General features: G+C 29.6%; 1 protein-coding gene across 1 annotated transcript in view; it reads right to left on the reverse strand.

Moving 5' to 3' along the window:
* Nucleotides 1-13,578, reverse strand: part of LOC113371591 (acetylcholine receptor subunit alpha-like) — a 219,180-nt gene that overhangs the window by 53,850 nt on the left and 151,752 nt on the right. The window contains exon 4 of the mRNA XM_026612225.1: nucleotides 10,590-10,729. Within this exon, the coding sequence (XP_026468010.1) occupies nucleotides 10,590-10,729 (140 nt within the window). The remainder of the gene's footprint in view (nucleotides 1-10,589; nucleotides 10,730-13,578) is intronic.

Below are 13,578 nucleotides of genomic sequence, written 5' to 3' on the forward strand. Positions count from 1 at the left end.
TATATGCCATGCACTACTAGTTTACTTTTATGCATTTTCTTTTTCAAGCTTCTACATCTTACTAGTTCTGTACTTCTGCATTCAGTTCCCTGCATCCATCATCAATCATCTGCATTGGTAATAATTCTTGGTAATAATACTAGTGAAAAATTTATTTACAAAAAAAAAACAATCCAGAAATTATCAATCTCGGTAATACTACATACGAGCACTTCAAACTTCGTTTCGTCTTACATAATACTTTTTCCCAACATCGACTTTTCCCATGTAAATGCTCTCCACCCCCGCCCTTAGTAGAACGCGTGTTCTACGTGTGCACCAAATACCAAACATAACAATTTGTCCCGTGTCGGGGATGGGCTGTGGTAGTTAAGATCGGTTATCTTGGTGATAGCGCTGTTATTCGGTGTAACAACGTTATATAACGCTGTTATCGAAAGTGGCTCCGTAGGCGCACGTCGCATATGTATTTTGTATATCGGCCCCGCAGGCTAGATCCGTGATCGTCGAGAACGGGTTGAAAAATTACTGATCACTTCATATTCATGATACGAAATGGTTTTGAAACACGAAATAGGAAGATGCGATTTTTAAGACTATTTTATCATATTAGGAGATTAGTAGTATAACATAGACATTGTGTCTTTGCGTTAGATCATCTAGCTAGATCATAGCTTCCCAAACTTGTTTGTGCCTTGGACCCCTTGCGATATTTTTCGATTTGTTGTGAACTCTTTATTTTGCGGTGACTACATGCCCCGGTTTATCCGGGATAGTTCCGGGTTTCTATATTGTAACCGTTTTTTTTTTAATCATTATTTGTCTCGGATTTTCGAAAAGTATAGATTTAAATCTTCGCATGTACTTGATAATAGAAATACAACTAAGTATTAAATTAACTCAACTTAATATATCGTAGCAATGTAGATGGGCTCAAAGATTCGCAGATAAAAAGATCCATCACCAATATCACAAAAATAAAGTTAGGATTTTTTTAATAATAATATTTGAAAGAAGGATGCAAAAGATGGGTAACCAACTATATCCTCAAATCAAGCAACGTCGCTATCAGGAGGTAAATGGCCTAGTTTGAAAATCTATAACAAAAGTATTTTCTTTTATTGCATTGTTTTTTTTTATTACGTGCACTGTTGTTTAGTTTACGAGATTTTAATATATAGTTTGTGAGTAGAGTAGGGCGGGGTACAAAGTCTAATTTGAGTTTGAGTAATTGAGGGATGGGGTAAAAAGGACCAACTGAATCTTTACCCTGGCGAAGGTGTAAACAAGAAAAGTTAAGAAATAACATATAAAGTAAGTTAATACAAGCAAATACCTACACAAGTAAATAAATTAAGTAAAATTGTAATTCCAACTCTGCTGATAAATATTAACTTCCCGTAGGGTAAGTTATAGTAATGAGCCGAAAATCGAAAATAAAATTTTTTATATGTATATCTTCACGGTTTGAAGGTTTCTGAACGTTTTGGTATACCTCAGAAATAATGGATGTATGTGTGTGTTTTTTATGTCCGAATTTTTTCGTCTACGTTTTCGGGCGCACTGATCAACCGATTTGAATGGTTCGATTTCTATTGATTGGGAGATGTGCTAATTAGTTTTTGGCAAAGGCAGATTCAGCCGTTATGGAGATATGAAGCAAGAGTGCAGAAAATAGAAATCGATTTTTTGAGAGAACCAAGTATCCGATTTGAATGATCCAAAAAGCATTCAATTTGTAATAATTAGAAGAAGTGATGATTAGGTTTTGGCAACGGCAGGTTCAACCACTTCGAAGATACAGAGCAAAATGTTAAAAAAATTGCAGTTTTTGATTTGTTTGGATATTTTTTTGTATATCTAAAATATTTCAGATTTTAATTTTAATTTTGGCTAAAGTGCTAAAACTCACTTATATACTTTAAATAAATAATTTTAACTTTGTAATTCAGTTTATATAATTCTTATAAATATTGCTCGAATACTCCCGAATATTGCTCGAACATTTCGTTACAGTACGGGAAGTTCCAGCAATTTGCCTTTAATTAATTTTAGATTAAGGTTATATACAGTGTTATTTTTGTAAAAATTATGCCAATGAAAAAGTTTTAAATTTATTGAAACAATCATGAATTTGCACGCAAAATTTGAAACCTTTTGAGAAAATAATGAAATTAATAATTTAAAAAAATATAATATTTTTTTATTAAATAAAGAAACCAAATATGTTTCGTAATTCAGTTACACTTAAAGTTGACCTATCAGTAAATCATTTTATTCATTCCTACTAATAATTTGAAAATATGTTTCAAAAATAAAAACATTATATTTTGCTCTTTTTCGGCCTCATCTCCAAAACGTATGAACCTATTCCCCAAAGTCATGAAGTCTAGACATGTTAGATGTAAAATATTCATGTGAATTCAATATGTGTGGCTGATAAGTATAAATTTGAATTGTAGATAACATATAGACACAACTTTCAATTATAAAATACAAAAAAGTATTGAAATATTGAATTAGAAACCAACCAATTGGATTTTTATTGATCCAATATTTATACTCATAACAATTTACAGTACTATAAATTACGGCTAATTTAGATGTACGAAATTAAATCTAACAAAAAAACAATATAAAACAAAAATCAACATTTTACAGAAAACTAAAAACAAAAAAAGTTTTGCAAAAGGTATATCGAGGTATATACCAAATTGGATATATTGGATTATTAGACATATAAATATATATATATATATATATATATATATATATATATATATATATATCTATATATATATAACATTAGCGAAATAATTTTTGATGAAACTGGTACTGACAGTACATCTAAACAATCTGACGAGGTAACTCCTAGCTTTCAAAGAAAAATGAGTTTAGAAATTTGTTTATCTTGATTTTTTGATATGGTATTACTTTATCACATTCAGTTATTATAACATTAGAGGAATGAAATCTTATTGTTATCATTTCCATATTGGCGCTTTAAAGGACTGCTGTTCAATTTTCGTAGTTATGCAGAATTCTAGCCTTATGCTTATAAAATTTTAAATATAAATTAAAGAACATACTAGTGGGGCGCATGGCATCGTGCCTTATGGCAAATTGCTGTAACTTTCCGTAAAAAATTATTATCTTTTTAAAAACGATTAACATTTTTGAAAAAGTTTTACTTCGAAAATATTAGATTTTTGAGAAACTATAAATTTGACAAAAAAAATTTTTTTTTTTTGAAAAAAACATTTTTTTTTGAAAACAAAAAATTTTTTTGAAAAAAAAAATGTTTTCTTTATTTTGACATATTTTGAAAATTCTGAACTTTTTTTCAAAGCAATCGTACTGCTTTAACTGAATAGAGACAAAATGTCAAAGCGCGTAAGCGCCGCGTCGCCGTCTAACGAATAAACATTGGTACGGAACAGATAGGAATGTAAACAAAAATCATACTTATTGTAAAAATCTCTATAAAATATCTGATAATTTGATGTGCATATGTATAATAATCCTTTTTGACCGCCAGATGGCATTTTTTTTTTACTTTTTTCATTAGATCTTCGAAACCGCTAGACCTGCCTTCATGAAAATTTGATCTATTCTTTACTTGTTAAACAAGTAAAATGTTTTTTGAATTATTAAAATCGGACGCTGCGTCCTCCTAAAAACTGAGTTACCATTTTTGGCAATTTTTGCCCCGTATTTTTAGAACGGCTAGACCTGCCTTCACCAAAAACTAATCAGCACATCTCCTTATCAATACAAATCGAATGTTTTTTGAATTATTCAAATCGGTTGATCGATGTTCCCGAAATCGTCGACGAAAATTTGTATCCGCACACACATACACACACATACATACACAGACACACACACATACATCTATTTTTTCTAAGGTAAAATATTCAGAAATCTTTGAAACGTAACGATATATAAAAATTTTCATTTTCGATTTTTTTGCGACTACTATAACTTGCCCTACGGGAAGTTAAAAATTTGGCAAATTAAAAATTGCATAAAAAACTAACAGTTTTTTTTTCATTTTTATCAGAATAGGGATAATTTGTATTTACTTAAATTATATATTTATAGTATTTATTTACATTTATAAGATATAAATTTGCGCCAGTTAAGATTAATTAGTACAATATAGTTGAGTAACTTTGTGTAATTAAGGTAGAGCACTTTGCAAAATGTACTAATGCAATTGTCTGCAATCTAGATCACTCTTGTAAATTAAATAAATTCTGCATTTAGCATGGCTGTAACGATATTTATTCTTAAATCATATTTACCACTTTTAACTTCAAAATGCAACTATTTTTTTAATTCTCTTTCAAGTTTAAACCAACTTTTCATCACGTAGGTATGTCTATAATAATTTCATTTCCTTAATTGACGTATTCGAATTTTTGTCCCAAGAAAATACATTCTCTACAAGACATTGCACAAAGAAATGCTCTGCTATATCAAAGTAATGCATTTCCAATTTTCATTTCATAAGTTTATTTTATGAGTATCGGTAAAAAGGGAATAAAAAGGACGACTGTCCATTCATGAGTTTGTTCAAAGCTTTATAAAAGAATGGAAAATCATGTTTGGATAAGATGTTCGATAAAAATACCGTTTTTACGGCAGCAGATCAGCAGTTTCAATCGAACGAGAATTCTGTTAAAGATTGAGCGAGCAAATGCACTTTTTACAACATCGACTAAGGGTTATATTGACGGCTATATGATGTTGCAGGATTATGGAATTTGTTTGTTTTGCGGCAGTGTGGGCATAAAAAAAGTAAAATATCCTAAATAAAATAGAATTGAAACATTTTGATACACTATTTATGAGAATAGTAGCTTCAAATTTAAATATACAGCAAAGAATTAAACGAGAAGGTATAGATATAGATACTTTGAATGAAGCCGAAAGTTTTGACTTATTGAAAATACATTTATTGCCTACTTGATTAAGAATAATTGGTCCCTATGCTTAATAACAAGGATTTTACGTTCTTCTATAATTTTCCAAATTATAAAAAAAACATAAAATTACTATTTTATTCTCAAAATTAGGTAACCCTAACAAGCATTTGCACTAGCGACTTAGAAGCATCGCAGGATTATTTTATGCAATTTTACAGTAGAAAATAAATTTTGTCATACTATTTCAAGTTGGTAGATTTTTTTATTCCGCAAAGTTAAGTTAATTCACGAAGCTAAAAGATTAAAGAATTGCCATAGCTTTTCCTTCGTGTTATTCTATAAATATTTTATACGAAAAGTTCTCATTTGGATTTCAGATACCCAGTAACATTTAAAAGTAACTCAGGCACCTTGCCACGGTAAAACTATGCTAGTAAGAAAGTTAAATATTTTATTTCGAACATAAATTATGATAGCAGTTGAATCTGATGCCTATTTTTTAATTAGGGTAATTAGGGTAAATTTTAATTTTACTATAATCATTAGTCTCACTTTAATGAGTAGCTTTAAGGTATGTATCACCAGTATGAAAAAAATCAAAATGAATTAGATTTTTCTCATTTAAGGTGATATTTTTTTGTTATAGCATAGTCTGGCACCTTGCTATTGCAAAACTATTCTAGGAAGAAAATTAAATAATTTATTTCAAACACAACTTATGATACCAGTTAAAGCTGATGATTATTTTTTATTATATTAGTAATTAGGGTAAATTTTAGTTTCGCTATAATCAACAGTTCATCTTCAATCAGTAGCCCTAAAGAATATCAAAGAGTAATCTACAAGTACATATCACCAGAATAAAAAAAATCTAAATAAATTAGATTAAGTCAATAGATTTTTGTTATAGCTATTAAAGCATACTCTGGCACCTTGCAATTGTGAAACTATGGTAGTAACAAAATTAAATATTTTAATTCGAACACAAATTATGACACCAGTTAAATGTGATGCGTTTTTTTCTTATATTAGAAAATATGGTAAATTTTAGTTTTGCTATAACCATTAGTCCTACATTAATCAGTTGCAGCAATTGTAATGCACAACTATCAACAGAATAAAAAAAAAAATCAGAATAAAATCAGTTTTTCGAACTCAAATTGATAGATTTCTGTTATAACTATTAAATCATATATTTCTTGAAAAAAACAAGTGCATGTCAGATTGAATTTTACGGTTTATTAAAATTGCATGAAAAGCTTACAAAAGTGTACAGATAATTAAATAATTGCTTACAAAAAACCATACATAATCGAGACTCTAATGTGCGTTTGTGGAATCAAAAAAATGTCTTACATTTCAATCAAGATATAGAAGCGAATATGGAATCGGACAGTAAACCATCAGAAATCCCAAAACTACGAAGGACCGTTATTGGATCCAGCAAATACAGCAAGATACCTCGCGAGGAAGGTAGGACCAATATGTTTACATCGGAAAAGATCTCGCTGCGTTCAACTTCATCAGTTACTCAATGCAGGAAGTAATATCATCTAGTAATAATGCATCTACAAGCCTCTCTCAACCACATTCTGATGTCAAGAAACCTCCTAATTCATGGCAAGTAGTCAATTTCAAAAAAAGAAAAACTTCATTTGAACCATTAGGAATAGATGTCAAAATTCAAAACAGATTTTCGGCCCTTTCAACAATAGACACAGCTAATGATGACAACTCAGTTAAACCGGCTCCAGTCAGTAAGCCCCCTCCAATATTTATTTACGGAGTTGACGATATTAATGATATGTCTAATCAATTAAATGAAATAATTCCGCACGATCAATATTTCCTGAGAAGTTTAGCTAACAATACATTTAAAATTCTATGTAATTCTGTCGACCATTTTCGAACTTTATCCAGACATCTAAAAGAAACTAATGCCGTATATCATACATATCAATTAAAAGAAGAGAAGGCTTATAGGGTTGTTCTTAGAAATGTACACTTTTCAACAAGCACAGATGCAATTAAATTAGAACTATTAAAACAGGGTCATGTCGTACGTAATATCCTAAATATTAGACATAGAATAACAAAAGAACCTCTTAATATGTTTTTGTTGATCTGGAACCAAATAGAAATAACAAAAATATTTATAACATTTATAAATTATTCAACTGCATAATACGCGTCGAACCACCGAGAAAGTCCAACAACATTATACAATGCACTCGCTGTCAACTCTTTAATCACACCAAAAAATACTGCAATAGACCATTTGCTTGCCTAAAATGCGGTGACAATCATAATACTATAGCTTGTACCAAAGATCCGAATGCTCCGGCATGTTGTTATTTTTGCGACGGTGCTCATCCAGCTAATTATCGCGGTTGCTCATACTTCCAAAAAATTAAAGAACAAAGAAACAAATCTCCAGTAAATGAATCAGTCATAAATCCAAATCCAAATAACCAAAATTTTAAAAATTCTAATAATTCCAATTCTAATAATAAAATAAACAACATTTCTCCGGCCTTAAATCCAACAATTCAAAATTCATCCTATGCAGACATTGCAAAAAACAATTACTCTGCTTCTAATCATTCACCATCAAATTCCGATTCTGATTCTCTAGCAACACTGATTTTAGAATTTAAAAATATCTTCAATCAGCTTTTGCAACAGAACACCATAATAATAAATATGTTATCCACGTTAGTCAACAACAAAAGCAATGGCAAAAATAATTAAAATTGCTGAATGGAATGCCAACGGTTTAATACCTCACAAAAATGAAGTAGAATGTTTTTTAAAGTTAAACTTAATAGATATCTTATTAATCTCAGAAACTCACTTCACTGAAAAAAACAACTTTAAAATTTATAACTACACTACTTATAATTCAAATCACCCAAGTGGCAGGGCTCGCGGCGGTTCGGCTATATTAATCAAAAATAATATAAAGCATTTTGTTCTACCAAATATTTCTGATGATTTTCTACAAGCAACTCAAATTTCTGTTGAAACAAATTTATATAATTTTTGTGTTTCTGCTGTTTATTGTCCTCCAAGATTCAAAATTTCTTGTGCTCAGTTTTCTTCATTTTTCTCTCAATTAGGTAATAAATTTATCATTGGTGGTGATTTTAATTGTAAACATATTGCCTGGGGTTCTAGACTGACTACAGCCAAAGGAAAGATTCTTCATGCAGCCATAGGGCAAAATAACCTCTCCTTTATTTCAACTTGCAGTCCAACTTATTGGCCTTCTGACCCTACTAAAGTTCCAGACCTTTTAGATTTTTTTATTGTGAAAGGTATTGATCTTTCAAATCTCAATATTGAATCTAGTTACGATCTCTCTTCAGATCATTCTCCAATACTTGTGACGTTTAGCACATTTCCTACTCCAGTTATCAACAATCATATTCTACACAACAATCTTTCTAACTGGATTCAATTCAAATCCATACTTGATTCAAAATTATTTCCAAAATCTAGGCCTACAAGCGTTATTGAAATAGAAAATAATATAGATTATTTTTCTGAGATTGTACGTGAAACAACCAAGCAGATCACCCCGAACATTATTCCAAGAAATGATAATCTAATAATTCCGCAAGAGATTAAGAAGCTAATTGCACAGAAACGAAGAGCAAGACGTACCTGGCAACATTCTCATCTACCAACGGATAAGACATCGCTTAATCATCTCAATAACACGCTGAGGAAAAAAATGAAAGAATGGAAGAATTGTACATTCAGGTCGTATATATTGCAGCTAAATAGGTACGATAATTCCATATGGAAACCAATCAGAAACAAAAGTAAACCCCTACAACAAAACCCTCCTCTGAAAATAACCAACCAAAACGGATTCATTTGGGCAAAAAGCAACGAAGAAAAAGCGGAGGCATTTGCTGATCATCTAAGTAGCATTTTTAGCGCTCGTAATATTTCCCAGAATAATTTAATTAACAATTTCGTAAATCAACCCATACATTCTACACCGTTAGGACATTTTTCACCAAATGATGTCTTATGTGAAATAAAAAGGATAAAAAATAGATCTTCGCCGGGCATGGATAAAATTACTCCAAAGATGTTAAAAGAATTGCCTACAAAAGGTATTTTATATATAACAAATATTTTCAACGCCATACTTCAATACAATTATTGGCCCACAGCGTGGAAGACTGCAGAAATTATTATGATCGCTAAACCAAACAAAAACCATCACACTGCTAGTTCATACCGTCCTATCAGTCTTTTATCGATATTATCAAAAATTTTAGAGAGACTTTTGTTGCAGAGATTGTCAGAAGATCATCCGAATGATAGTTGGATTCCTCACCATCAGTTTGGCTTCAGAAAAAATCACTCTACAATTCAACAATGCAACAGAACGGTGTCTCGTATTCTTGAAGCCATGAATAGAAAGGAACACAGCGTAGCCGTATTCTTAGATGTCAGTCAGGCTTTTGATAAGGTTTGGCACTCAGGACTCCTATATAAAATCAAAACAACTTTTCCAAACTACTTCAATATCTTAAGCTCATATTTGCTTAATAGAAAATTTAGAATCAAAATTAAAGATGTGACTTCGAGCATCAGAAATATAGAATGCGGGGTACCACAGGGCAGTGTGCTAAGCCCTGTACTTTATCTTCTTTTCACAAACGATATGCCCACAGATGATCTTCTAACCATATGCACTTACGCCGATGACATAGCAATTATTTCATGCAATTCCGATATTAGAACAGCAACTTGTCAGTTACAAAATTATTTATCTAGTCTCGAAAAATGGTTCTTAGATTGGAATATCAAAATTAATCCAGCATACAAATCCTACAATTCAAGCGATTCAGAGACCGATAAGAAGATTGAGCAAGAAATGGCCCTCCGATCTACCAAACACCTAGCCCAATGTCTGCACGCGTCCTGACGTAGTACGCGGCATACATCATCACGTCATCGTTCATTTATGTTATTATTTTTGTATTACTGTTTTAATTTAATTTTTATTTTAACTTTTTTCATTTTATATTCAATGTATTGCATTTTTTGTTTTTTGTATTTTTTTTTTGCTCATATCAATTTTGTAAATAAGACATTAAAGTCTTGATTAACAAAAATAAATTGTAACAAAAAAAAAAAAAAAAAAAATTATTTCTCACACTAAATCATATATTTCTCACACTAAAAAACAACACAGTTATATATTATATATCAATAAAATATTATGTAATATAGAGATTTTCAACCTGTGGCGCGCGAGACTTTCAATAGGATGTATATTTTTCCAAAATGATATTTTTAAATACAACGGAAAAACGTCGAATCGGTGTAAAAAAAAATAATAAACAAATAATTCTATTTTATGTATATGTTTTCCTAATATTGTATTTAATTTTCTAGTTCGGTAAATAAATTATAAAATACCAATGGAGTATCTATGAAATTGGATTGTTAGAATAATGAAGGCGGCGCAACAATTTTTTTTAAAATCGAAGGGCGTATCTATAAGATGATTGGAAACTTTATGTTATAAGTTATCGTATTACAATGAATGCAATGAATTAGATTATAATTTAAAGAATATTAACTATTGAAAATTATTACATTAGGTTAATAAAGTTAGAATGGATTACTCACCACATCTATAAGTTGACTAAGTTTTAATTTAATCTTGACTGTGAGAGCGTCAGTAACATTCACCACAGGCCTCACGAGCTTATTATAATTTGATAGAAGATCATCGTACAATCGTTTTGCATCTGGATTGCCTTGACATCCTGCTGACAAATAAAAAACATTAAAAAATCAATTCAATTTTGGAATAAAAATGGCCATACGATCCTAAATAAAATGTCAAAAAAAATGAGTCTCAGTAGAGATAAGCTCTTTAAAGACATAAAGACCAGCATATTGAATTAAAAAATAATGTATATATTGATTGGCAATAAATATATGCATACAACTAAAAGAATAGAAGACGTAATGTACAGAAATATATCAAACAAATTGCAAAAGCCCAAATCCTCTCTACAAAGGCAGACTAACAATAACGAAATACTAAAAAGACGACAAAATCTCTCAGATATACATTTAGCTTTAAGCAACAATCAGAATTTAAAGAGAACTGTAAACTATTGTGATGATATTTTTTAACTTCATGATATTTAGAAGATAATTCAATAGTTCGCCCTTTATGGATTTCTTTTTTATTAGAATTGCTATAATAGTGATGGCAAATGTTCAATTAAATGCAGCAATATCGGGCTATTTTTACTGGTAAACGATATATATTATATTTATTATAATTTGTTCTTTATTAACCTCCCCATAGTTTTATTTCTTTAACAAATTCTTGAACAAAAAGTGCAAATATATCATCTTCACATTTAAAAAATATGTTTAAATTCACATTTAAATAATGTTTCAATTTGAGCATTCATATAAAGTTTTCAATTTATATAATCAGTTTATTTATTCATATGCACTTCAACTTAATAATATTTAGAAACAACAGCTGAATTTATAATTTTTATTTCTATAATATTAATTTGTAATAAAATAGCACAAAATCAATTTTAAGAAAATAATTATCATATAAACTATATTATTTAGGTAAATGATTCAACAGCCTAGTTCCATATTTATCTCAATATAGTATCAAAAGGACAATGATCTTATATTTAAGAGTTGCTAAATTTTATTTACTCATTTTTAAATAAAATTATTCGTCTACTAACTTCATATCAATTTGTTATTTTTTACATACAAAATTAATTTTACGTTCACTCATTATATTAATTATTTACCAACGGGTAACTTGTACTCATAGCCAATTATTAATTACTTATTATCCAATATATTTGCTAAACGCCCCCTAAATTGTTGATTAAAATAATTTGGTTAAATGAAAAAAGATTAACAAAAATATATAAAAACATAAAAGAATATAATATAATGCGTATTTTGTTTGCTTCAAATGCAAGTTTAATTCTTATAGTATTGAATTAAGTTTATAATTTATAGACACATGAATCACCCAAAACTATGAGAAATAAGTAACAATATACAACAAGATTTTAATTAGAATATAAAGTATGATTTTGCCACCCATTAAAGTAATTTATTGAATAATAACGTTACTTCATTTATCCGATGAACACTGAACATACTGAACGACCAAGTATGAAACACAAAGGACAGAATATCCCAGAGATTTGCAATTAAACGCTACCTACAGTATTTGGTGATATTGTGCAATATACGTAGCAAGGCAAAATGTTTCACCTGAATTTAATATTATAAAGCAGTCATTTAATTATTAATATCTTATAAAGCCCGAAAGATTACTTTGAGAGCATTATTATTACAACATGTGAAACTTAGTATCATGTCAAATATGTCTAATACAATATAACTATAAAAGTACTATTAATGCAGTACTTATCATCTAACTTGAGAAATCGAAAAATTAATAGAACTTTGATTGAAAGAAATTAATAACCAATATTAATTGTTATCGCTACTATATAAGTTAATAATTTGCACTTTTCTATTCATTTTAAGACAGTAGTTTGACTGACAATGAGTGTCGACTGGCCATTAGATTTATAAAATCGGTGCAGCCGTTTTTTAGTAGGTGTTGAAAGTTTAAAAATCAACCCAAATTTATACACATACTTTTCCGAATTTGGTCTCAAACTTGAAACTTTGAGGAAACAAACTCTTCTAGGGGTAGTTAATTAGTAATGTGCCAATTATGAAACGCAATATCATTTATATCTAATGGCTATTGGTTGGCAGACCGAATAAATAATGTTTTTTATCTTATTTCATTTATTCAATTTTAAGTAGCTGTACCAGTCGATACATCATATGTTGACGAGAAGACAGTTTTTTAGTAGATGTTGAAAGTTTAAAAATCAACCCATATTTATACACACACTTTTCCGAATTTGGTCTAAAACTTTAAACTTTGAGGAAACAAACTCTTCTGGAGGTAGTTAATTAATAATGTGCCAATTTTTAATCAGTAGACTATAGTAAATTTGCGGAGTTTGAGGAAAATGAGGATAACCATTGAGTAGCCTTCTATATATTCTATATAGTATTCTATATAACATGAATAGAATAGAACCAATTGAGAAGCTTTCTATAGACATCGGTGAAAAGAATCATCACAAATAATGATACAGATCCACAAAATAAAAATGTTATCTGTATATGTTTTCCAATGTAGTTTTTACCACTGAACACGAATCTAAAATCTACATTGCGAGTCAAATAGCAAAAAATGACAAAACCTTCGATCTAGTAATGTTTCTGCAAAATCTTGTAATTTTTGTCGTTTTCTGGCCCTTTTTACCTTAAAAGACTATTGAATAATTTATTGCAAACATATTTTCTCTCCATTGCCCCTGGGTAATCCGCAAGCATATTAACAATTTGAATATCTGAAAATGTGATAGCAAAATTCCGCTGTATTCTAAAAAAAACGTAATGGATCGTTTAAGGAGTACTAAAATTTTATTAGAAAATGGCCGAAAAAACGTAAAAAATTATATGATTTTAAGTTTCATGCAGAAAATTACTAGATCGAAGATTTTATCGTTTTTTTCTTAATTTTTCT

Source organism: Ctenocephalides felis, unplaced genomic scaffold (genome assembly GCF_003426905.1).
Source record: "Ctenocephalides felis isolate EL2017-DRISC unplaced genomic scaffold, ASM342690v1 CF-g0.4_SCAFFOLD_01492, whole genome shotgun sequence".
NCBI lineage: Eukaryota > Metazoa > Arthropoda > Insecta > Siphonaptera > Pulicidae > Ctenocephalides > Ctenocephalides felis.